This window comes from Scyliorhinus torazame, chromosome 4, assembly GCF_047496885.1.
Source record: "Scyliorhinus torazame isolate Kashiwa2021f chromosome 4, sScyTor2.1, whole genome shotgun sequence".
NCBI lineage: Eukaryota > Metazoa > Chordata > Chondrichthyes > Carcharhiniformes > Scyliorhinidae > Scyliorhinus > Scyliorhinus torazame.
This window is the reverse complement of record NC_092710.1, coordinates 279736617-279764320: the sequence shown is the minus strand read 5'-3', so window position 1 is coordinate 279764320 and position 27704 is coordinate 279736617. Positions and strand designations below refer to the sequence as shown.

Sequence of the window (27704 nt, the reverse complement as noted above, 5' to 3'; positions counted from 1 at the left end):
GCATCCAATTGCTGCTCCAACCGAACCACGCGGTCTGTGAGGAGCTGCCATTGGTTACACTTACTGCAGATGTAGTCAACCAGAACGCTGGAAGCGTCACAGATCTGCCACATTTCACAGTTGGAGCACTGCTCCCCGCTAAGTGACATTTAAGCACTAATTAATTAATTTAAAATAAACACTTGAATTATTGGTAGATTGAGTTACAATTAACTATATGGCCCTGATGCTAGATCATTTCTGCTGTAAAATTAAATGCTAAATACCGATCTCTGCCCTCAGGTTTAGTTACTCCACTATCTAGTTAATCAATTAGATTTATTTTTTGCAATATTATTTTTTAGATTCCCAACCAGCCAATCAGGTCACAGCTTTACGTGATGTCACTTACAGTTTTCTCCCCACACACAATTTGAAAAGGTAATAAAAATAAAATAAAAATCACTTACCTTCCCAGGATGCTCTCTGGTCTCTCCCTGCAGATTAACAGTTACAAGCCAGAAGAAAGAGAACAAAATGATAGGGAAAAAGCACCTTCTCCCACTCTGCACCGAATTACCTCACTGCATCAAATTACCAAGTTCCAATTCCCATTCTGGATGTGTCTCCCTCACTCAAGATGTGTCTCCTTCACCTGCGCAAAGCTTACTGAGTGCGCTTTCTGTCTGTCTTTTATACAGAAATCAGCTAACCAGGGTGACTCACACTACTTAAGCTTCAAACAGAAGAATACAATGTACACCTTTGTGTCACTAAGCCGGCTTCAGGTGACTGACAACTGCCTCTCAGCAATTAGGGTGGGGGCAGCTTCAGCCAATCAGACACTAAGTTACGCACTGCACTTTTAACTGAAAAACAGCAACATTAGATTGACCACTTACCTTCCGTAAGTGTAGCTTCCGGTATCTGGGCATCCAAGTGACATGTTGTCAGAGGCTTCATAGTTTGTTAGATAGGGTGAGACTCGATCTGCAGAGATGAAGTAGCCTTCTGATGTCCCTGATGGGCAGAGTTCAAATAATCAAAATTAACGTTCTGCCGAGGTTTCAATTTCTGTTCAAATGCCTTCCTACTTTTCGTGCTAAATCGTTCTTTGTTCGGGTGAACTTTGCCAGGGTAAACAAATTAATTAACCATTGGGTGGTGTCGCAATACCCAATTTCTTCATGTATTACTGGGCGCCCAACATGGAGAAAGTGTTGGGGTGGTACAGAGAGTCGGACACCAGGTGGGGGAAGATGGAGGCAATCATGTAATGGGTTGAGCCTCTGGGCCCTAGTAACGGCACCTCACCCACTCTCTCCAACAAGATATACCTCAAACCCATTGGTAATCTCCACCTTGAAGATATGGAGGCAGCTCAGACAGCATGACAAGCTGAGTGCCATGTCATTACTGGCTCCTATAAATGGTAACCGTTGGTTTCCACCATCGGATTTGGATTCAACTTTTAAGGCGTGTGAAGGGAAGGGGGCTAGAGTGTGTTAGAGACCTGTTTGTAGATGGACGGTTCGCCAGTTGGGAGGAGTTCTTGGTGAAATTCCAACTATCAGGGTCACACCTATTTCGATATTTTCAATTGTGCGACTTAGTCGCAAGGTTTACCCTATGTTCTCCTTAGCACCACAGCCTTCCCTGTTGGAGCAAATCTTACGGTTAGCATAAATTGGGGTGGGTGGGGGAGAGGATTTTAAACATCTATGAGCAGACCATCTCATTGGAATGTATGTCACTTGATGGGGTGAAAGTGAAATGGGAGGAGGAGTTGGGACGATGTTTGGAATGAGACCCTTTGAAGGGTAAATCTGACCTCATCCTGCACGCGGCTCAGCCCCACCCAACTCAGGGGCTGGTTTAACACAGGGCTAAATCGCTAGCTTTGAAAGCAGACCAAGGCAGGCCAGCAGCACGGTTCAATCTCCGTACCAGCCTCCCCGAACAGGCGCCGGAATGTGGCGACTAGGGGCTGTTCCCAGTAACTTCATTTGAAGCCTTACTTGTGACAATAAGCGATTTTCATTTCATTTTCATTTTCAAATGGTTCATAGAGCTCCCCTAACCAAAAGAAGGATGAACAGGTTCTTTGATGGAGCGGAGGACAGGTGCGAGCGGTGTTTTCGTGCACCCGCCAACCATACGCACATGTTCTGGTCTTGTCCAAAGATGGTGAGCGTTTGGGTCTCCTTCTTTAACAGCTATTCTTAACATTGACATGGAGTCTTGTCCATTGGTGGCCATTTTCAGGGTGTCGGTCTCGCTGGGGCTGCGAACCGACGTGAGGGCGGATGCGTTCGTCTTTGCCTCACTGATCGCCCAAAGGCAAGTTCTGCTGGGATGGAAAGCGTCCACTCCTCCTAGTGCTAGTTGGGTGACATTATGGACTTCTTATACCTGGAAAAGGTCAAGTACACCGTCAGGGGATCAGCAGAGGGATTTTACCTGAGGTGGCAGCCATTTCCCTCACTTCAAAGAGTTAATTACTTTCAGCAGTTGGGGGGGGGAGGTAGGGTTTATGGGTGGGGTTCGGGGGGATACGGGGGGAGGTTTGGATGTAGCTCTTGTTGTATATTTTTCTATATCTGATTTCTTGTGTTAACATGACAATTGTACCATATTTGAACAATTTTCATAGTTGTGTTGTAGTTTAATTTGTATTTGTTAAATCTGAAAACTTCAATAAAATAATGCCTGTCCACTCCCCTAAGAATCGAATCCCATATCACTATAGCTCTACCACTCTTTTTCCTGCTCTCCTGCGCAGCACATCCAGCCATGAACCTGGCTACTGCTGCCTTTCCCTGGTGAGCCATCTCCCCCCAACAGTATCCAAAACGGTATTCATATTTTGGAGGGAGATGACCGCAGGGGACACCTGCCCTGCCTTCCTACCCTTCCTCTGTCTGGTGGTCACCCATTTCTTATCTCCCTCAGTACTCTTTATCTGCAGTGTGACCAACTCGCTAAACATGCAATCCATGACTCCCTCAGCATCGTGGATGCTCCAAAGTGAGTCCACCCGCAGCTCCAGAGCCGTCAAGCGGTCTAACAGGAGCTGCAGCTGGACACACTTCTTGCACGTGAAGGAGCCAGGGACAGTGGACGTGTCCAGGGACTCCCACATCGCACACGAGGAGAATGACACGGGTCTGGGATCTCCTGCCGTGTCTAAATCCTTAAGTTAACTTACAACAACAACTCCAATGCCAAGAGAAAAATGAAAGGAAAAACTACTTACCACTCACCAGCCAATCACTTACCTGCTGGTCGAGGACACTGAGTCTGGCTTGCTACCCTCTAATAAGTGTGACAAGAAAAAAAACACAAAACAAAACTCTTACCTTACAAAATGTAGCTCAGAATCTACTCCGGTGAGCCTAGGAATGAAAGGATTAAGGACACGAGTCAACTGATTTATAGAGATGTAGGAAGCGAATCTGTGGAAGAGAATCTGTGGGAGAGAGCTCGCAGAGAGCTCTTGACCCGAAGAATAGCAAGGATATGGATTTTAAAAATTCATTTACAGGAAGTGGGCATGCTGGCTCAGCCAGTATTTATTGTTCATCTCTAATTGTCCTTAAAATGGTGATGGTGAGCTGCCTTCTTGAACCATTGCAGTCCCTGTGGTGTAGGTACACTCACAGTGCTGTTAGAGAGGGAGTTCCAGGATTTTGACCGAGCGATAATGTAATGAAGGAATGCCAATATATTTCCAAATCAGGTTGGTCAGTGGTTTGGAGGGGAATTTCCAGGTGGTGGGTTCCCATTTTTCTGCTGCCCTTGTCCTCCTAGAGTCTATGTGCAACACGGTAACACAGTGGTTAGCACTGTTGCTTAACAGTGCCAGGGACTCCGGTTTGATTCCCGGCTTGGGTCACTGTCTGTGCGGAGTCTGCATGTTCTCCCTGAATCTGTGTGGGTTTCCTCCGGGTGCTGTGGTTTCCCCCCACAAGTCCTGAAAGACAGGCTGTTGGGTGAATTAAGCATTCTGAGTTTTCCCTCTGTGTACCCGAACAGGTGCTGTAATGTGGTTACTATGGAATTTTCACTGTAACCGCATTGCAGTATTAATGTAAACCTACTTGTAACACTAATAAAGATTGTTATTGTTATTATTAGATGGTAGCAATCGTGGGTTTGTAAGGAGGTGAAGGGAGGCACGGTAGCACAGTGGTTAGCACAGTTGCTTCACACCTCCAGGGACCCAGGTTCGATTCCCGGCTTGGGTCACTGTCTGTGTGGAGTCTGCCCGTTCTCCCGGTGTCTGCGTGGGTTTCCTCCGGGTGCTCCGGTTTCCTCCCACAGTCCAAAGATGTGCAGGTTAGGTGGATTGGCCATGCTAAATTGCCCTTGGATTAGGTGGGGTTACTGGTTTATGGGAATAGGCTGGAGGTGTGGGCTTAAGTTGGGTGCCCTTTCCAAGAGCCGGTCCAGACTCGATGGGACGAATGGCCTCCTGCTGCATTGTAAATTCTATGATAAATTCTATAATCAAGCAGACTGCTTTGTCCTGGATGTTGTTGAGCTTCTTCAGTGTTGTTGGAGCTGCACTGATCCAGGCAAGTGGGGAGTATTCCATCACATCCCTGACTTGTGCCTTGTAGGTGGTGGGAAGGCTTTGGGGGATCAGAAGGTGAGCAATAAGAACATGAGAACGAGGAGCAGGAGTAGGCCACCTGGCCCCTCAAGCCTGTTCCGCCATTCAATGAGATCACGGCTGATCTTTTGTGGACTCAGCTCCACTTTCCAGCCCAAACACCATAACCCTTTATTCCTTTATTCTTCAAAAAACTATCTATCTTTATCTTAAAAACATTTAATGAAGGAGCCTCAACTGCTTCACTGGGCAAGGAATTCCATAGATTCACAACCCATTTGGTGAAGAAGTTCCTCCTAAACTCAGTCCTAAATCTACTTCCCCTTATTTTGAGGCTATGCCCACTAGTTCTGCTTTCACCCGCCAGTGGAAACAACCTGCCCGCATCTATCCTTTCTATTCCCTTCATAATTTTATATGTTTCTATAAGATCCCCCCGCATCCTTCTAAATTCCAACGAGTACAGTCTCTACTCAACCTCTCCTTGTAATCCAACCCCTTCAGCTCTGGGATTGACCTAGTGAATCTCCTCTGCACACCCTCCAGCGCCAGTACGTCCTTTCTCAGGTAAGGAGACCAAAACTGAACACAATACTCCAGGTGTGGCCTCACTAACACCTTATACAATTGCAGCATAACCTCCCTCGTCTTAAACTCCATCCCTCTAGCAATAAAGGACAAAACTCCATTTGCCTTCTTAATCACCTGTTGCACCTGTAAACCAACATTTTGCGACTCGTGCACTAGCACACCCAGGTCTCTCTGCACAGCAGCACGTTTTAATATTTTATCATTTAATTAATAATCCCTTTTGCTTTTGTTCCTACCAAAATGGATAACCTCACATTTGTCAACATTGTATTCCATCTGCCAGACCCTAGTCTATTCACTTAACCTATCCAAATCCCTCTGCAGACTTCCGGTATCCTCTGCACTTTTTGCATTACCACTCATCTTTGTGTCGTCTGCAAACTTGGACACATTGCCCTTGGTCCCCAACTCCAAATCATGTATGTGAATTGTGAACAATTGTGGGCCCAACACTGAGCCCTGAGGGACACCACTAGCTACTGATTGCCAACCAGAGAAACACCCATTAATCCCCACTCTTTGCTTTCTGTTAATTAACCAATCCTCTATCCATGCTACTACTTTACCCTTAATGCCATGCATCTTTATCTTATGCAACTGCATATATCTATACACTGCAGGATTCCTAGCCTCTGACCTGCTCTTGTAACCACAGTATTTATATGGCTAGTCCAGTTCAGTGTCTAATCAATGGTATCTCTGGGATGCTGATAGTGGGTGATTCGGCGATGGTAATGCAATTGAATGTCATGGGGCAATGGTTAGAATCTCTCTTTTTGGAGATGGTCATTGCCTGGAACTTGTGTGTCATGAATATTACTTTCCACTTGTCAGCGCAAGCCTTGATATTGTCCAGGTCTTGCTGCATTCACACATGGACTGCTTCAGTATTTGAAGAGTTGCAAATGGTGCCGAACATTGTGCAGTCATCAACGAACATCCCCAGGGCTGACCTTATGATGGAAGGAAGGTCATTCATGACGCACCCAAAGATGGTTAGGCCTAGGGCACTGCCCTGAGGAACTCCTGCAATAATGTCCCGAGACTGAAATGGCTGACCTCCAACAACCACAATCATCTTACTTTGTGCAAGGTAAGACTCCAACTAGTGGATGGTTTCCCCGTTTCCTGTTGACTCCAGTTTTGCTAGGGCTCCTTGATGCCACACTCAGTCAAATGCTGCCTTGATGTTAAGGGCAGTCACTCTCTCCCATCCCTGGAGTTCAGCTCGTCTGTCCATATTTGAGCCAAGGCTGCCATGAGGTCAGGAGCTGAGTGACCCTGGTGGAATGCAAACTACGCGTCACTGAGCAGGTTATTGCTCAGTAAGTGCCGCTTGATATTGCTGTTGATGATCCCTTCCATCACTTTACTCATGATCGAGAGCACACTGATGGGGGCGATAATTGGCTGAGTTAAATCTGTCCTGCTTTTTGTGTACAGGACATACCTGGGCAATTTTCCACATTGCCCTGTAGATACCAGTGTTGTAGCTGTGCTGGAACAGCTTGGCTAGAGGTGCAGCAAGTTCTCGAGCGCAAGTCTTTGGTGCTATTGCCGGATTATTGTCATGGCCAATAGCCTTTGCAATATCCTGTGCTTTCAGGCGTTTCTTGATATCATATGGAGTGAATCGAATTAGCTGAAGACTAACTTCTGTGATGCAGGGGAGGCCGAGATGAATTATCCACTTGGCACTTCTGGCTTAAAATCCTTGTGAATGTTTCAGCCTTATCTTTTGCACTGATGTGCGGAGCTCCTCCACAATTGAGGATGGGAATACTTGTGGAGCCTCCTCCTCCAGTGAATTGTTCAATTGTTCACCACCATTCAGAACTGGATGTGGCACGACTGTAGAGCTTGGATTGATCCATTGGTTGTGAAATTGCTCTTCTCTGTCAATCACTTTTCACTTCTGCAGCTTGGCACGCAAGTAGTCCTGTGTTGTAGCTTCACCCTGTATAATTTCAGGATAACTACTTTGTACAAAGGATGGCATTTAACTGAAAAAACTAGTGGCGAATTGAGTAGATGTTGAGTAAATATATTAATTTGTGGAATTGACAGATATAACCCTACTTTTTTTCCAACGGCTGACTTTTCTGTGTTTCTCTGAAACAATAGCCAATGGCAAGAAATGATGGGTACCATAGGGCAAAGTGACCTGGACTATTAATGCAACACTGTTGTCCAAAGTCAGCTATTTGTGTAATAAGCTGAAATTCTCAAGAACATTTTTTCAATTTTACTGAATATTCTGTTCATGGAAGATAAATTGCAGGAAAAATTAGACTAGGATAATATGTGGGTCAGATTTGATATCCTTGGTACATTATGTACAAGCATGCAAATTTGGAAAACATATATACGGAGCAAGAGGGTAGCTAGGGAAAGAGTAGGCCCACCCACGGACAAAGGAGGGAAGTTATGCGTGGAGTCAGAGGAAGTGGGTGAGATCTTTAATGAGTACTTTGCATCGGTATTCACCAAGGAGAGGGACATGATGGATTTTGAGGTTAAGGATGGGCGTGTGACATGTCAGCACAATGAAGGAGGAAGTGTTGGATATCTTAAAATGCATTAACGTAAACAAGTCCCCAGGGCCAGATGGGATATATCCCAGGTTACTGTGGGGGGCAAGAGAGGAAAATCTGGGGCCTTAACAGATATCTTTTCATCATCTTTACCACAGACGAGGTTCCAGAGGACTAGAGAATAGCTAACATTTTTCCTTTGTTTCACAATCCAGGTAATTATAGGCCGGTGAGCCTGACGTCAGTGGTGGGGAAGTTGTTGGAGAAGATACTGAGGGATAGAATTTATTCACATGTGGAAGCTAATGGACTTGGTAGTGATAGGCAACATGATTTTGTGCAGGAAAGGTCATGTCTTACCACCTTGAGAGAGTTTTTTGAGGAGGTGACAAAGTTAATAGATGAGGGAAAGGTTGTGGATGTCATCTGCATGGACTTTAGTGAGGCATTTGACAAGGTCCATCTTGGCAGACTGGTACAAAAGGTAAAGTCGTATGGGGTTCGGGGTGTGTTAGCTAGATAGATAAAGAACTGGCTTGGCAACCGGAGACAGAGAGTAACAGTGGAAGGAAGTTTTTCAGAATGGAGATCTGTAACTAGTGGTGTTCCACAGGGATCAGTGCTGGGACCACTGTTGCTTGTAATTATATACAAATGATCTAGAGGAAAATGTACATGGTCTGATTGGCAAGTTTAATTAGGCCCTTTGTTTAATAATCCAGGTGGGGAGTTGTTTATGGGCCTTCAGGCAGTGGCTGTGGTGTGGGGCAGTGTGTGAATCCGGAGGATTGAGTCTCATGCGGTGGGGTGGAGCAATGATGAAGGAGGACGTCATGAGGGGGCAGTGGCATAATGGTATTGTCCCTGGACTAGTAATGCAGAGAATCAGGGTAATGCTCTGGGGATCCGGGTTTGAATCCCACCATGGCAGATGGTGAAACTTGAAGTCAGTTTAAAACAATCTGGAATTAAAAGTCTAATGATTATGAAGCCATTGTCGATTGTCATTAAAACCCATCTGGTTCATTGACATCCTTTAGGCAAAGGAACTTTGGGCAGCACAAGTGGATAGCACAGTTGCTTCACAGCGTCAGGGTCCCAGGTTCAATTCCCCGCTGGATCACTGTCTGTGCGTAGTCTGCACGTTCTCCCTGTGTCTGCGTGGGTTTCCTCCGGGTGTTCCGGTTTACTCCCACAGTCCAAAGACGTGCAGGTTCGGTGGATTAGCCATACTAAATTGCCCTTAGTGTCCAAAAGGGTTAGGAGGGGTTATTGGGTTACGGGGATAGTGGTTTAAGTGGGTAGGTGCAGACTCGATGGGCCGAATGGCCTCCTTCTGCACTGTATGTTCTATGTTCCTATGAAATATTCTATCCTTACCTGATTTGATTTGATTTGATTTATTGGCCGGGATTCTCCCTTCTGGGGACTAGGTCCCCACGCCAGCGGGAGAACCGGCGCCAACCACTCTGGCGTCAACAACCCCGAAAATGCGGAATTCCCCACACTTTCGGGGACTAGGTGGATGCCGGAGGGGTTGGTGCCGCTCCAGCCAGCGGCGAAGGGACGGCGCGAGTTTGCGCATGCGCTGAAGGGCCAGCGGGATCTCACGCATGTGCGGAATCGCCGGCGTGGTTCCGCGCATGCGCAGACCGGCCGCCCTATTTTGGCGCATGTGCAGGGGGTTCTCTTCTCCGCGCCGGTCATAGCGGAGCACTACAGGGGCTAACGTGGAAGGAAGAAGCCCGCCCGCAGATTGGTGCGCCCCGATCGCGGGCCAGGCCACTGTGGGGGTCGGATCCCCCCCGAGGACCGCCCCCGCCGACTTACCTGCCAGGTCCCGCCGATACGTGAGTTGAATGATTCACGCCGGCGGGACTAACCAAACCTGGATGGCCGCTCGGCCCATCGGGGCCCGGGGAATCACCGGGGGCATGACGGTAATCCCGCCCCCGCCTGAAAAACAGCGGCGGAGAATACGGCAGCCGGCAACGGGACGGCGGGGCAGGATTCGCGCCGCCCCCTGGGGATTCTCCGACCTGGCAGGGGGTCGGAGAATCCTGCCCACTGTCACATGTACCGAAGTACAGTGAAAAGTATTTTTCTGCGGTCGAGGGAACGTACACAGTACGTACATAGTAGACAAAAAAATGATCAACAGAGAACATTGACAAATGGTACCTCGACAAACAGTGATTGGTTACAGTGCGGAACAAGGGGCCAAACAAAGCAAATACATGAGCAAGAGCAGCATAGGGCATCGTGAATAGTGTTCTTACAGGGAACAGATCAGTCCGAGGGGGTGTCGTTGAGGAGTCTTGTAGCTGTGGGGAAGAAGCTGTTCCTATGTCTGGATGTGCGGGTCTTCAGACCTCTGTACCTTCTGCCTGATGGAAGGGTCTGGAAGAAGGCAATGCCTGGGTGGGAGGGGTCTCTGACAATGCTGTCTGCCTTCCTGAGGCAGCGGGAGGTGTAGACAGAATCAATGTGGGGGTGGCAAGCTTGTGTGATGTGTTGGGCTGAGTTCACCAAACTCTGCAGTTTCTTGCGATCTTGGGCCGAGCAGTTGCCATACCAGGCTGTGATGCAGCTGGATAGGATGCTCTCTATCGCACATCTGTCGAAGTTTGTGAGAGTCGATGCAGACATGCCAAATTTCTTTAGCTTCTGTAGGATTTGGCCAACATGTGACTCCAGACCCACAGCAACTTGGTTGGCTCCCACATCCCATGAACAAATAAAAAAACTTCATGTGGACTGAACGGACCAGATGTGCAGTGGTGCTGTGGAAGGAAACTTGTGGAGTTTTTGCAGAGTGATCAGTGTGTCGTGGAAGCGGCTTGGGAGTTGGCTATTTTGGATCAGGTGTTGTGTAATGAGAAGGAGTTTATAGGTGTGACCATGTGGCCAAGAGGCCTCTGGGAAGGAATGACTGCATGAATTTTCTGTTCAATTGGAGAAGACTTGGTTGGATCCCAAGGCTGTTTCTTGAATCTGGGTGGGATAAATAGCATGATTCGGGGGCCTAAGTTGGTTGAGGTGCTCAGGAAAGTACTTTGAAAGATGCGATGGTGGGCAGTTTCAGCTGGCACTTGGAAAATTGTATACGGATTGCAGCAAATATGCATTCTTGTTGGGCACAGGTGCCCAAGGAGGAGATGTCCAGCCATTGGAGATAGTGTTGGATCAAAAAAGGAGACTTGTTACTCTGCCAGGAAGAGTGATGGGCCAAAGGATGTTGGAGTTTGGCAGGAGAGGACCGAGAGGTCGATGAGGAAGGTGAGAGGAGAGTCCACTGGCAAGTGACATAGAAGCAGATTGTAGATGTTTTGTGGGTGTGTGGACGAGAGTAGATTGGTGGTGGTGTATTTGGGCCTGTTGGAGAGGCCATGGATCTGCCTAGTAATAACAGTAAAACAAATTTAACAAGGCATGATAGGATGCAATCTGCCCAGCAATATGTAGAAATATGCCTAGCGACAGCAGTAGTCAGCATTTAAAAGGCATGATGAGATGTGACTTCCCCAGTAACTAGATTAGCAGGTGCCGAGACATAATCAGGTGTTAAATCGTCCTATTAGTAGAAACAGATTACCCAGACGACTGAGAGATCAGTGGAGGTATATATAGTAATTTTTAGAATCTAAGAATTTGAGAGAGGCAGACAGTCCACTGCACAGAATGAAGAATCAAAGGGGAAAGTTATATAATTGCCAGCACTCTCAGAAGCGGACAGGCATGTTTTACATCTAACAGCCTAAGAGGCTAGTCCACAACTCACAGATAGGAAGTTAAACTTGCATCAAAGCCTGAGAGCCTACACAATACAGAAACCTTCATAAAGAAAGTTTAAATATCTTCGCTGGACCAGAATAAGATGTTTCCCAGACTTGATTATCAGCCCTGTATTGTGTGGTAATTTTAAACTCGATTTGGATAGTCAAAGACTTTTTCCTAGGGTAGAGGGGTCAATTACTAGGGGGCACAGGTTTAAGGTGCGAGGGGCAAGGCTTAGAGGAGATGTATGAGGTAAGTTTTTTACACAGAGGGTAGTGGGTGCCTGGAACTCGCTGCTGGAGGAGGTGGTGGAAGCAGGGACGATGGTGACGTTTAAGGGGCACCTTGACAAATACATGAATAGGATGGGAATAGAGGGATACGGACCCCGGAAGTGTGGAAGATTTTAGTTTAGACGGTCAGCATGGTAGGCGCAGGCTGGGAGGGCCGAAGGGCCTGTTCCTGTGCTGTACTTTTCTTTGTTTTTTGACTTCTTGATTTATTTAATTTGAATGTTGTTTTGGGAAAGGGGAAGTCTTGAGGTGTTCAGGGATCCTAGATATATTTTGGAACAAGAGCACATTCTACATAAACAGTTTGTGTACATAGTGATTCATATACATAATTGTCTCTGAGTGTTGTAGACCTATTCTTGTGTATTTGTCTTTTCTTTAATTTAATGAGTAGTTTTTAATCATTGCTACACGATGAATGGGCTGGTTATTTTCACTGGAGTTTCACGTGACTCCTCACATCACTCCCAAAACAAAACTATACACCCCACGAACTAGTGTTTAAAATTGGGCTACTTTCACAGATGCCATCGGCGTGGTCATGACAGAAGCAAGGACAGATGGAATTGTAGTGGGGAGTGGAAAAGTGGTAGGGTGCTTTGTGTCCATCGTCACAGTGGACGGAACTGTGGATTGGATTGGATTGGATTTGTTTATTGTCACGTGTACCGAGGTACAGTGAAAAGTATTTTTCTGCGAGCAGCTCCACAGATCATGAAGTACATGGGAAGAAAAAGGAAGAAAAGAAAATACATAATAGGGCAACACAATGTATACAATGTAACTACATAAGCACTGGCATCGGATGAAGCATACAGGGTGTAGTGTTAATGGGGTCAGTCCATAAGAGGGTTATTTAGGAGTCTGGTGACAGTGGGGAAGAAGCTGTTTTTGAGTCTGTTCGTGCGTGTTCTCAGACTTCTCTATCTCCTGCCCGATGGAAGAAGTTGGAAGAGTGAGTAAGCCGGGTGGGAGGGGTCTTTGATTATGCTGCCCACTTTCCCCAGGCAGCGAGAGGTGTAAATAGAGTCAATGGATGGGAGGCAGGTTTGTGTGATTGACTGGGCGGTGCGCACGACTCTCTGAAGTGTTGGCGGGAGGTCAGGTGTCTGGCAAGAGGGAGGAGCTTGAAGATCCTGAGGGGTCTTTACCAGGTGGATGTGGAGAGGATATTTCCTCGAGTTGGAGAATCTAGAACTAGGGGTCACTGTTTAAAAAATATGGGGCGCCCATTTAAAACAGATGAAATCTTCACTCAGAGGGTCATGCGTTTTTGAAACTCTCTTCCTGAAAAGAGACTTTGAATATTTTTAAGGCAGAGATGGATAGATTCTTGGTATGCAAGGGGGTGATAGGTTTGGATAGATTCTTAATATGCAAGATAGGTTATCAGGTGTAGGCAGGATGCAGACTTGAGGTTACTATCAGATCAGCCCATGATCTTATTAAATGGTGAAGCAGATTTGAGGGGTTGAATAGCCTACTCCTGCTTCTTGTTTGTATGTCAGTGTGTACAAAATCAGTGTGGGTTGAGTGATGGTCCTGGAAAGATAGATGGGGCTGGTGGTAGGTTCCAATGGCCTGCATCTTGGAGTTGTGACTGCAGAGATGGTGGTGCATTGGTTTCATCTTCCAGGATTCTTTAGATTCTGGAGCAGTTCCTGGAGACTGGAGGGGCAAACATTGCTCTGTTGTGTTTGAGGGGAGAAGGAGGGAAGATGGGGAACTGTGCCAGTTATGCTAGCATCAGTCCTTGGAGTAATCAGGTCGGGATCTTCCTGGAGGTTGGGCTCCTGTGGCTGTTCTCCCCATCTGAAGCCAGGAAACCGATTATACAGTGAGTGTAAATAACCAATTATACAGTATTGAAAAGTTAAAGTTTTCCCACAATAAAGTGAAAATGTGCTCATCTGTATCCCTACCATTTAGACAGTCATTCATTATCTCATAAATGCACATCCCTAATAATAAAATGAAAATCTTACCATCTATACCCCTAAACCCTTTAAAACGTCTGTCAGCATGACAAGTCAAGGTCTGTGAGATGAAGGTGAAAGTTATGCCTTTAAAGTGGTGGAAATCTTTGAAGTGGTTTTTGCCCAGTTAATTTAATTGCCTTTTGAAGTATTGAAGGCAGTGTGTATGGCTAGGAGGCTGAATGCTTTGAACTGGATTGTTTGCATTTCCTGCTGACACCTCGCTGGCACTTTAAAGCGTAGAATCGGATTATCTATTTTTCTAGTTCTGCGGGGATCCATTAAGTCAGGGTAGCTTCTCGAACACCAATTTTTTTTACGAGTCTGCCTTTTTGTCTGGAGTGCTTCACAGAAAGTGAAAGGGCACCCCTCACAGCTGTTCTTTCTACCTTGCCACCCCTCGGACTGCAAAGTGCCAGGTTGGCACTGCTAAGGGATGGAGCCTGAATGGGAGGTGGGAATGAGGGCGGGGGCAGAAATGGAGACATGGGGGCCGGGAGGGGAGGGAGTGGGGGGAAGAATGGGAGTGGTGGGGCTGAAGGGGGGATCAATGGGGAATGAGGGGGGCTGAAAGCGTGGTCTGGGGGGGGCGACTGAAGGGGGGCTGTGGTGGGGGAGGGAGTTCGGGTGATTAGGGTGAGGTGGTGCCTTGCCTGTGATCGGGGTGGGGGGGGTGCGGAGCTGTAGCAGGTAAAGTGCTCACTGATCTCAGAGGTGCTGAACCTGACCAAGAGATAGGTCCTGCCAATCTCAGTTTCAGCACAGATCCAGGCATGCCATTCCATGACACGGAAAACCCGATTTCCCCAATTTAATTTTCCAAGTGCCATGGAATGGCACGTCAGGGGTGCTCTCAGGGGGACCAATCTCAATTCTCCACTGGTGGGAGTATTAGATTCCAGAACAGAGAATCTTGGACGTGAACAGGAAATTAACTTTTCAAAAATGTCAGATGTGTCATTTGATCACATCCATCTACTATTAAACTGAGTTCCAGGGCCTAATTTTGCGCGTCTGAAACACAACCCAATAGAAGCGGAATAGCAAAACGGTGGCTCCTGAGCAGTGCAGGTGGAAGCTCAGCCTCCGTTTTTGCTGGATGCGGGAAGGAAGCCTGCCAGAAACTCAAGGTCAGACCTTGTCGAATTTTCACCTGAGGCGGGGGTGTTTCTGCAACCCCACCAAGTGAGCAGAGTCATGAACAACTAAAGGGTGGGACAGACGGCCAGAAAACATCTTGGAAGATGAATTGGAGGATTTATAGCGACTTGTGGCATTAAGGCAAGTTAATGTTGATGAAGGTCAGTAAGAGAGGGACTTCATAAAAGGGCCAAATTTTGGGAGGGTCTCAATCTTGATGACGGGGTCTCTCTCTCTCTCTGTCTCTCTCTCTTTCTCTCAGTGGGCCCAGGACATCATTCTTTTTATTCACGTGTCAAAAACTGAGGCTTAGGCCCTATCAGGGATTGTCAGGCTTCTTCAAAAATGGCAGCCGGACAGCATCCTGGGGCCATCCCACCTTGGTTTGTGTGTCGGGTTCACCAATTGCAATGGCAGACCTATCTCCGGCTCAAAGTGGAGGTGGCTTTCCCTGGCATCCTGGCGACAGAGGCATGGTCGTGAAGTGGAATCGTTTCCACCTCCCAATTCCCAACTCCGGTGGCAAAATCCAGTCCTCGGTATCACAGAAGCACTCACAATTAACGGTTTGGTTTTGATTATTCTGTACAATGCCGCATAATAATAGCGCCAGTAATAAAACAAGTGAATGAAGTAGGTGCAGCAAGTTTATCAATTTTGTGTGGTTAAATCAGAATTACCTGTGATTCAACTTTTAACAGAGATTAAACTCAATTGTTCCTAATAATGTGACAGCTGTACTTTAAAAGGAAGGGATTTTGTTAGTTTGGAAATAACTAGCAATGTTATGCTTATGTAATGCCTTTTCTCATTAATTTGATGCTTTATTTAATCTAAAGGAGACTGTGTATCGGTGAGTAGCCCAGTAGGCAACTTCAAATGCTCACAACTTGTAGGAATAACTGAGCTCATCCTAATGGCTGCTGGTACAGGCTTCACTCCAATGATCAAACTTATAAACTTCAGTTGGAAAATGTCTTCTTTCAGGTGAGTTTGACCAGTGTGATTTCTGACTCTTTAAATTAAGGTCAAATCGTTTTCCGCGATTACGGAATCCTGCTTTCATGCGTTTCCCTTTATCCGGCACAATATGCATGTGAGATTAAAATCCAGTGGCACGGATATTCCGAGGAGTGGTAACCTTCAGCAGATTGTCGCTCTCTTCGAGCATTCCCCTGACTTGACACTGCTCTACATTTCTTGCTGGATCTTGTGAGTCTAGCTTTCTTAGAAATGCGGAATGCAGCATCCCTTGGGGAACTCCATCACAGCGCTGTGGAGTCGGGGATGGGAATCCTCTTTACAGCACGAGCTGACGTTTGGTAAGTTTAAATGTCTTTTTGAGTGCTAGTGAATGGATGTATGTTAGCGAATGGGCTGGTAAAATGGTAAGAGGGTAAATAAGAACATAAGAACATAAGAACTAGGAGCAGGAATAGGCCATCTGGCCTCTCAAGCCTGCTCCGCCATTCAATGAGATCATGGCTGATCTTTTGTGGACTCAGCTCCACTTTCCGGCCCGAACACCATAACCCTTAATCCCTTTATTCTTCAAAAAACTATCTATCTTTATCTTTTTTTTTTAATTTAGAGTACCCAATTCATTTTTTCCAATTAAGGGGCAATTTAGTGTGACCAATCCACCTAACCTGCACATCTTTGAGTTGTGGGGACGAAACCCACGCAAACACGGGGAGAATGTGCAAACTCCACACAGTGACCCAGAGCAGGGATCGAACCTGGGACCTCGGCGCCGTGAGGCTGCAGGGCTAACCCACTGCACCACCGTGCTGCCCTATCTATCTTTATCTTAAAAACATTTAATAAAGGAGCCTCTACTGCTTCACTGGGCAAGGAATTCCATAGATTGACAACCCTTTGCGTGAAGAAGTTCCTCCTAAACTCAGTCCTAAATCTACTTCCCCTTATTTTGAGGCTATGCCCCTGGTTCTGCTTTCACCCGCCAGTGGAAACAACCTGCTCGCATCTATCCTATCTATTCCCTTCATAATTGTATATGTTTCTATAAGATCCCCCCTCATCCTTCTAAATTCCAACGAGTACAGTCCCAGTCTACTCAACCTCTCCTTGTAATCCACCCCCTTCAGCTCTGGGATTAACCTAGTGAATCTCCTCTTCACACCCTCCAGTGCCAGTATGTCCTTTCTCAAGTAAGGAGACCAAAACTGAACACAATACTCCAGGTGTGGTCTCACTAACACCTTATACAATTGCAGCATAACCTCCCTAGTCATAAACTCCATCCCTCTAGCAATGAAGGACAAAATTCCATTTGCCTTCTTAATCACCTGTTGCACCTGTAAACCAACTTTTTGCGACTCATGCACTAGCACACCCAGGTCTCTCTGCACAGCAGCATGTTTTAATATTTTATCATTTAAATAATAATCCCTTTTGCTGTTATTCCTACCAAAATGGATAACCTCACATTTGTCAACATTGTATTCCATCTGCCAGACCCTAGCCCATTCACTTAGCCTATCCTAATCCCTCTGCAGATTTCCGGTATCCTCTGCACTTTTTGCTTTACCACTCATCTTAGTGTCGTCTGCAAACTTGGACACATTGCCCTTGGTCCCCAACTCCAAATCATCTGTGTAAATTGTGAACAATTGTGGTCCCAACACTGATCCTTGAGGGACACCACTAGCTACTGATTGTCAACCAGAGAAACACCTATTAATCCCCACTCTTTGCTTTCTATTAATTAACCAATCCTCTATCCATGCTACTACTTTACCCTTAATGCCATGCATCTTTATCTTATGCAGCAACCTTTTGTGTGGCACCTTGTCAAAGGCTTTCTGGAAATCCAGATATACCACATCCATTGGCTCCCCATTATCTACCGCACTGGTAATGTCCTCAAAAAATTCCACTAAATTAGTTAGGCACGACCTGCCCTTTATGAACCCGTGCTGCGACTGCCCAATGGGACAATTTCCATCCAGATGCCTCGCTATTTCTTCCTTGTTGATAGATTCCAGCATCTTCCCTACTACCAACGTTAAGCTCACTGGCCTATAATTACCCGCTTTCTGCCTACGTCCTTTTTAAACAGTGGTGTCACGTTTGCTAATTTCCAATCCGCCGGGACCATCCCAGAATCTAGTGAATTTTGGTAAATTATCACTAGTGCATTTGCAATTTCCCGAGCCATCTCTTTTAGCACTCTAGGATGCATTCCATCAGGGTCAGGAGACTTGTCTATCTTTAGCCATTAGCTTTATTTATAGTAAGAGGGTTGGTGGTAGAGCGACAGGTGGGTGAGATGGCAGGTGGACACGATGCCACTTGGGTCGGGGGGTAGTCTGTCAGCGGCTAGTCCGGTCAAGTCAGGGAATTAGCCAGGGTGATGTGCAAGGTAGTCAGATCAGGTTGGTAGAGAGAGTCAAGTGATCAAACTGAGAATGGTCAGGAGGGGAAGTGAATTCTAGTTACTGGAGGCAGTCAGCCGTGGTAGTCCGAGAGGGATTGAGGGTGGAGAAGCATGGTAACGCTTGAGTGATTCGGGGTAAGTACCGTGGATCGGTCCAAGGTCTCCATTTCACGCTTCGAATTGGGGACACTCACAGGGGTCCCGTGGAGCTATGAAATTGCCCTTGAAACATCCCATGCAATTCCCATGAAGGTCAGCGCATCAGGACTTTCATAGGATGCCAAAGCACATCTTTGTTTTTATAAGTTTAGTGTACCCAATTCATTTTTTTTCAATTAAGGGGCAATTTAGTGTGACCAATCCACCTAGCCTGCGCATCTTTGAGTTGTGGGGGCGAAACCCATGCAAACACGGGGAGAATGTGCGAACTCCACACGGCCAGTGACCCAGAGCCGGGACAAAGCACATCTTTGGTCTTTTGTCCAGCCTCTGACAGTCCGGAGATCTGGGCCAATGTGACTTATTGGTTTTTCATCAGAACCTCTTTTATTTCAAAATTTTAATAACAATTCGACTCATGCAAGGAACAATGTTTTTTAAACCACGGTTGCTGCACAACCTCAGCCAGCAACAAATTTTCCTGATATGTTCAAATGTTAATCTCATAGGAATAGCATTAACAGGATGGCATTCTGCAGGCCCTAAGGAATGACACACTCAATCCAAAGCCCCCTTTGTGCTCAATTACCATTTTGTGACATAAGGGGGATAATGAAAGTAACTAGGCAATCATCTCTCTAATATCTGGAAATACCATTTTGTAAGTTATTCAATAGGTTCATGCATCTTAAAGGATGTTCTAGCAACTCCTATATGCATTTGCCAGAGATGGGTTTTACCATTCTGGAAATACTATGGCGATGACTCTTGATATTTTCAAGTGGTTCCCAATGGTGCAAATCAGTCAGACATAATTTCCACATCCATCCTCCCCCAACTATTCTAGAATGACTTTATTACTAACAGTTTTGTTAAAACTAAATCACTATGTTGAACACAATTTTACATAAAACAAAAGAACACTTTACGTGCTATTGTTTTGTCATATTTTTGCTTTTACTTTTCCCCATTCTCTCAACTCTTTTTTAATTTTGCAACCTTGTCCTATGTAAAAGCCTTTGTTCACTTGTATCCTTCTGCCTGCCTGCTCCTGTTGTCCACTTTGGAATTGACAGCCTGTTTCCAATAAATGGTTTTATTTTTGCTACCAGTTAAATGTCCATGTGCTGGCGGTTGACATGGAAAAGATTTTGAGCGATGAGGATGTGACCTTGTTCTGGCAGTCCAGTGATGATTCTTCAATAATAAACTACTGCTGCTCGTAGCTACTTCTAGCAGGAGATCTGCTGTCAAAGTAAAGCACCATTGCCTGTGTTGAACCACCCTCACACATCCAGTTTAGCTCGACTGCACCTGAACTGTGACCTCTGTCATCCAACTTGTGCTGAGATTGACTGTTCTTTCTGACCTCCGCTTTGCTGCCTCAAAGAGATCACTGTAGCTTTTCAGCTCTGATCAAATGGCTGAAGTGCTGACATTTTCTTCCTGGATGTCAATTCTTAGAATTTACTTTTGCTCTTGTAACTTCAAGCACCTCTTCAGTGCTGTTGTGATCGGTACACAAATTTTAAGCATACATTTCCGCATCCGCATTTCAAAGACCTCTATATTCCTCCACAAATCTTTATTTATTGCATGATACTCAGGAAGTTGAAATACATTGCATAACTATCAGTTGCAGGAAATATGTTTATTGGAATGATTAGAAGGGCTCCCTTTTCCTCAACATGCTCTTGACAATATCCTTAACTATCAGAAACTTTATTGCTAAGATCGCAAGCTTTTTTTATTATTGGATGTCGCAAGTGACTTTTCATTTCCCAACACTGAGCAAATCCATGGGAGAACAAAGCAGGAGGCATTCAGGGCAGTATTTTTAAACTATTCCTCGATTCCATCCCCCACTCCCCATCATTTACGTCAGAGTCGTGGTCTGATTCTCCCTTAAAGTGATGTTAGATTCTCTATTTAAATGCCAGCTACAAATTCTTGCTATTTTCATGGAGACAAGTGGATTCCTTCAGGCTCTGACAGATAAGACAAATTTGTGAACCTTGGAGAAAGCCTGCTGTGAATTCGGGAACCTTTTGGTGGGTGAGTTTAAAAGCTCCCGCCAACTTCAGCTGTGATAACTAGATATTGTTTGATAATTTAAATACGCTGTCAATGCAGTGATTTCTTATAGGTTTCTGTCCTTAAAAGGTAACAAACCATTACATTGATCAACACTGTTCGGATACATTAGAGCACTTTCTCCAATGGATAGATGCTCTTCTGCATTCTACTGTATGCAGAATCTGATATAAATGTATGTAGAGAGCCCTGTGATTTGATTTTCACATTGAATGCATGTCCTAACATTTGCCGAGTCTTTGAGGCACTCTTTTAGAATGCAATAGGTACAGAAACAATGAATCATAAAACACTGGCAAGCCTTTGGAATGCTCATGAAATAATAGGAAAAAATATTCAAAAATCCCTTTGAAAAAACATTGGGCTGGATTCTCCGTCGGCGGGATTCTCCGCTTCGTCGGCAGTGCACTCACGTGGATCTCCCGGCGGCGTGGTGGTACCCACAATGGGAGACGTCATTGGCTGCCTGCCGGGATGGCGGATCCAAAAACGGGTGCGGCAAGACAGAGAATCCCGCCCGTTACCTCTCTTTCAATCTCACAAAATTACCTATCAGACACAGGTAGGAAACGTTTAATTGAAGAAACCTTTAATCCACTTAACACCCCTTATTTCATTCATATCAACAGGCATCGAAAATCCACTTCATTATTACGAATAAAACTGCCAATCAATCAAACAAAGCTAGCTGTCTCTTTAACGTTGTGTAATCAGCCCCCCTGCAGGGCTGAATGCATTCGCCACTCTTGGAGCTCAGCCCAAGAATGAAGCCAATTGGCAACTTTGTAAACAGAAATAGGCTGCATGAGAATGTAAGAGGGCAATGTTTTCAAAGGAATTTTTAAATGGCTGATTTTAAAATTATAATTCAGTGAGCGTTTCAGAGACTTGACTGTGTTATTGTAGAATGCATTGATGACGTACATGCTGGGTGAGGGGGCATGGGAGACATGATGGGGCGTGGAGATGGATGGGTGGGGGGAGGTTGAAGGGTGAAAGCTAGAGGGCCTAACAACTGGGATGACAACAGGGCCAAGGCTCCAGTAAATGAAGCCGAGTCTTTTAACGCATGAGCCTCGCCATCCACATCTCTCCATTGCCACCTTGGGCCTGCCTCAAGAAGCGTTTAACCTCTATTAACCTCTATCTGTCTCCTGACTGGAATACTGGGTGAATGGGCTGACTTTTAAAAGTCAGTAAACAACAGCAGGAAATGGCCCAACCAAGATGAAAATCTGGCCTCACGTTAGCATTGAAGGCACAAAGCAGTCTTGGATCAGATGTGACTTTTCCATACACTACCTCAACAACATACTCCCAACATAATTTGAATATATCCCTGTCCAATCAGTCTTGCTGGTTTGACATATTGCCTTGTTGAGGTGCGTATTGTGCATAAAGATCTGGAATTATTGTGCAGCAAGGTGAATTTCACATTTTGTCCTAGACTATTGATTTTTTTCAACATTGTATACTGCAGCTGTCCCAAGATCATAGGATCATAGAATCATAGAATTTACAGTGCAGATGGAGGCCATTCGGCCCATCGAGTCTACACCGACCCTTGAAAGAGCACCCTACTTAAGCCCACACATCCATCCTCTCCCCGTAACCCCACCTAACCTTCAGACACTATGGGCAATTTAGCATGGCCAATTCACCTAACCTGCACATCTTTGGACTGTGGGAGGAAACCAGAGCACCGGAGGAAACCCACGCAGACACGGGAACGTGCAGACTCCGCACAGACAGTGACCCAAGCCGGGAATCGAACCGGGTCCCTGGTGCTGTGAAGAAAAGTGCTAACCACTGTGCTACCGTGCCGCCCCACAAGAACAGTTCAGTATTGTGGTGAATGGAACTACTGTTAATTCACCAGTGCACTGTGATATCATGTTACTGCTGTATCGTGTTACGTTGTGTGTTTAACCCTGTGGGCTCCACCTATGGGCCATTATACGGCTTCACCCACAGGGGGATATGTCGGGGCATGTACGGGCTGGCCCATGGCTCCACCCCTTACAGGAAGTATAAAGGCAGCTGACCTGCGGGGCCGCATTCATTGTTGTACCGGTCACAGGCAGGCTCAGTTGTAAGCTGATTAAAACCACGGTTTACTTCTCAACGTGTCTCTCATGAATTGATGGTCGCATCAAGTATAACTTGTCGTTCCATGTCGTCTCCTTCCAAACGGGGATACATCTGGCTTCTCACCATTCTTATTGACACAACAGGAACTGCAGATCGCCTTATTGGGCAATGCATCCCACATCATTATTTAAACCATCCTTTTAGGATTTTAAAGCTATTTTTTAAATTAAACAACCTTTTGTAAATACTGATGAGAATTAGATGTTACCTTGGCACTTTTATTTGGTTTCAGGAAAATCCGATTGATGGTGTTCAACAAAACAGAAAAGGACATTGTGTGGAGGGATCAATTAGACCTGTTGGCTTCAAAAGACAAAAGGTAATTTATGTCTACACCAAAGTGTCTTCGTCAATCAAGTTAAAGTGACAGATTTATGTATGTCCATGGATATGAGATCAAGCGAAAGGCCTATGGTCTCTTGTTACAGAATAATATTGACCATTCTTGTTTATTTTCATGAGTATATAAGAATAATGTTTTTTTGTTATATCAATGGTGATATTGCTTGTAAACGTTATAATGTCCATAACAGAAATAATTACAATTAGCTTCCAGATTAAAACATATAAGTATGAAAATTAGTTCTATTCCAATAACATCTTGTTATGACACAAGAACATTTAGATTTAGATTTATTGTCATGTGTACCGAGGTACAGTGAAAAGTATTGTTCTGTGTACAGTCCAGGAGATCGTTGCATACATGAAAAACATAGGACATATGATAAATACACAATGTTAATACATAGACATAGACATCGGATGAAGCATGTGGAGTATAGTGCTAACAATAGTAGAGAAGATGTGTAGAGGGATCGGGTCATCCATAGGGGGGTCATTTAGAAGTCTGGTAACAGCGGGGAAGAAGCTGTTTTTGAATCTGTTATTGCATGTTCTCAGACTTCTGTATCTCCTGCCCGATGGAAGAGGTTAGAAAAGAGGATTACCAGGGTGGGAGAGGTCTTTGATTATGCTGTTCGCTTTCCCAAGGCAGTGGGAGATGTCGACAGAGTCAATGGATGGGAGGCGGGTTCGCATGATGGATTGGGCTGTGTTCAAAACTCTCTGTAGTTTCTTACAGTCTTGGGCCGAGCAGTTGCCATACCAAGTTGTGATACAGCCAGATAGGATGCTTTCTATGGTGCGTCTGTAAAAGTTGGTAAGAGTCAATGTGGACGTGCCGAATTTCCATAGTTTCCTGAGGAAGTATAGGCGCTGTTGTGCTTTCTTGGTCTTGGGGTGAGGTAGCAGATGCAATGAGTGCTCGTAGCCTCACCAAGAGGACCAGCATGCAATTCAGGAAGAAGATGAACAACCTCCTTCAATCAACTCCGGTGAGTGGCCAGCTTTGTGACCCTGCCATCACTCCGTCCTTGACCCCTGACATCTACCCCCAAATCCTTATATGCCAGTGACACTCCACCTACCAGGATGTCCCTCACAGCCCCCCCCATCCCGAACCCACCAACACATGCCTGCCACTTTTGGCCAAGCAGCTTGCCCAAATATGCCACCAGCTAGAAACCTCCCTTCCCCCATAAAACTGACATGCCGGCATCTCACTATAGAACATAGAACAATACAGCGCAGTACAGGCCCTTCGGCCCACGATGTTGCACCCACCGAAACAAAAGCCATCTAACCTACACTATGCCATTATCATCCATATGTTTATCCAATAAACTTTTAAATGCCCTCAATGTTGGCGAGTTCACTACTGTAGCAGGTAGGGCATTCCACGGCCTCACTACTCTTTGCGTAAAGAACCTACCTCTGACCTCTGTCCTATATCTATTACCCCTCAGTTTAAAGTTATGTCCCCTCGTGCCAGCCATATCCATCCGCGGGAGAAGGCTCTCATTGTCCACCCTATCCAACCCCCTGATCATTTTGTATGCCTCTATTAAGTCTCCTCTTAACCTTCTTCTCTCCAACGAAAACAACCTCAAGTCCATCAGCCTTTCCTCATAAGATTTTCCCTCCATACCAGGCAACATCCTGGTAAATCTCCTCTGCACCCGCTCCAAAGCCTCCACGTCCTTCCTATAATGCGGTGACCAGAACTGTACGCAATACTCCAAATGCGGCCGTACCAGAGTTCTGTACAGCTGCAACATGACCTCCCGACTCCGGAACTCAATCCCTCTACCAATAAAAGCCAACACTCCATAGGCCTTCTTCACAACCCTATCAACCTGGGTGGCAACTTTCAGGGATCTATGTACATGGACACCTAGATCCCTCTGCTCATCCACACTTTCAAGAACTTTACCATTAGCCAAATATTCCGCATTCCTGTTATTCCTTCCAAAGTGAATCACCTCACACTTCTCTACATTAAACTCCATTTGCCACCTCTCAGCCCAGCTCTGCAGCTTATCTATATCCCTCTGTAACCTGCTACATCCTTCCACGCTATCAACAACACCACCGACTTTAGTATCGTCTGCAAATTTACTCACCCACCCTTCTGCGCCTTCCTCTAGGTCATTGATAAAAATGACAAACAGCAACGGCCCCAGAACCGATCCTTGTGGTACTCCACTTGTGACTCCACATTCTGCCACTCCATTCTGAACATTTCCCATCAACCACCACCCTCTGTCTTCTTTCAGCTAGCCAATTTCTGATCCACATCTCTAAATCACCCTCAATCCCCAGCCTCCGTATTTTTTGCAATAGCCTACCGTGGGGAACCTTATCAAACGCTTTGCTGAAATCCATATACACCACATCAACTGCTCTACCCTCGTCTACCTGTCCAGTACCTATGTCCTTACTGTGTCCCCAAGGATAAAGCGGGCCATAATCGAAGGGAATGTCAGAAAATGGGTGGCAGAATGCCCAAAATACAGGTCCACACCCCCTTTGAAGAAAGGGCCATGGACCTTGCTATGGAGGCCGAGAAGCAAGCTGTGGCTCGTATGGAGTTCGGCATGTGCTGAAGAAGTGAGTCGAATACAACTTTATCCAGAAGTTCTATCTGACGTTGTCATTCAGCTCCCACAGCCCTGTCCTTCCTAAGAGCCGACTCCATGTCTTATATCTTTCAGCATCCCTATCAGATGAGGCCGGGCTGTCCGGGGTCGCAGCCCCTATCCAGACCCTCAGAAGACCCCCAGAGCAGACCTCCTGGGACGGCACTGAATTCCCAGCACTGCTTTCACCAGCACCATCCACTAGCACAGAGACTATTACATCGGTGGGAAGTATTATTGGTCAGGCTCCTGGGTCACCCTCTGGTGAGCACCACAGACAAGCTGTAGCACAACAAGTGGAGGCAGGGGCTTCCGAGCAAGCAGCCAGTTGGAGGGGTGCCAGTCCCAGTGAACAGCTGCCCAAGGCAGACGTTTCATCTCTGGAAAAGAGCGTTCCAGCGGCCACCATTGCATGTGTCATCATTGCATGTGTCCTTTGTGTGGGTTTAGCTCTGCTGTGGAGCTATGCATCTAAGGAGTACAATGAGAAGTCCCAACCCCTGGTGGTCTAGCGATTGAGCTTGGCCATGCCCATTCCCTTCATCATACCTCAGATACATGAAGGTTTCCAGATGGGCAGGGTCGATGGATACCGACTTGATCAGGAGACCTCAGAGCATTTTCAGGATACTGGCAGCAGTCAACAGTTATCACAATCTTTATTAGTGTCACAAGTAGGCTTACGTTAACATTGCAACAAAGTTACTGTGAAAAGTCCCTAGTCGCCACTTTCCGGTGCCTGTTTGGGTACACTGAGGGAGAATTCAGAATGTCCAATTTACCTCACATCACATCTTTCGGGACTTGTGGGAGGAAACCGGAGCACCCGGAGGAAACCCACGCAGATACAGGGAGAACGTGCAGACTCCGTCCAGACAGTGACCCAAACCGCAAATCGAACCTGGGACCCTGGCGCTGTGAAGCAACAGTGCTAACCACTATGCTACCATGCCAGTCAGGAGCCTGTAAATAACACCGAAGCGATGAGTTGCTAGTCTTTTACAGCAGCAATGGGAGGTTTGGCCACAGCACCCCGATCCTGAAGGGGACACCCCAAGTCCACGCCCTTGCCACCAAATCGGTCCCTGTTAGTCCCAGAGCTCCAGGCACACAACCCCCAGCAAGCCTGAAGACAATGAAAAAGGTACTGGACTCCTTGGTTTCCCTTCAAAGGCCATGACTCCAGGACCCCGCTTGTAAATACTTGCACCAAACCATGCCCGCGTGACACCCCCCTGTGAGGGATGGAGCATAATTGGGGGGAGGGGTGGGGGGTATTCAAGCTTCCAGCCCATTAATCCCATTCAAATTAATGCAAAGGATCTGTTTGCGTGCTGGCAGGAATCCCGCTCTGGCCGGCAGGGAGGGATCAGAGACTGGTGACAGTCTGCCAGCCAGCACCTTTCCTGTTTTTTTGCCCAACATGGGATTCTCTGCCCGATCAGGATTCCCGGTCTTAGCGGCAGGGGTCAGAGAAATCTGGCCTTTATCTGCAGACCAAAAATCTATGACTGCCAAGTCTCTCATGTAACAGAAGATCTCAAATCTATGCAGTAATATGTCTGCCAAAAGACATTACTCAGTATATGGCTTTGCTTGTTAATTGAAAATTACATACTGTCGTCAACATATTCCACTTCAAATGTTAGTCTAGCAGAGAAAGGTTCTTGGCCATCGCATACAATTAAAAGATGATTAACATATTGCTCTGCTATGGTCCTGGTTGCTGTTTACTTACTCTAAAAGAAAATTAGATTCATTGCTTGGAGACACAGTGCAAGAGTGAATTCCAAATTGCAGATAAAAACCAACAGTAATTATTATAGAAAATGAATGACTCATTGCCAGAATCATTGGACAGGCAGCACACATTTTTCATTTTGTATAAAAAGGTGAGAATTGTGTAAACTAGTAACTGCTAGTTTATTTCAATTTAGAAATGAGTATCGCAGATTGCAGTAAACATACAAGGTTACTCCCTCTGTCCATCTCCTTCTCTGTATCCTTGTTCATCTCC

At 45.9% G+C, this 27704-nt stretch overlaps 1 protein-coding gene across 3 annotated transcripts in view; it reads left to right on the top strand.

Moving 5' to 3' along the window:
* cyb5r4 (cytochrome b5 reductase 4) overlaps positions 1 to 27704 on the top strand; it is a 191426-nt gene that overhangs the window by 126665 nt on the left and 37057 nt on the right. For all 3 annotated transcript variants that reach the window (XM_072499837.1, XM_072499839.1, XM_072499836.1), the window contains 2 exons: positions 15745 to 15892; positions 22942 to 23028. In XM_072499837.1, coding sequence (XP_072355938.1) covers positions 15745 to 15892; positions 22942 to 23028 — 235 coding nt within the window. The remainder of the gene's footprint in view (positions 1 to 15744; positions 15893 to 22941; positions 23029 to 27704) is intronic.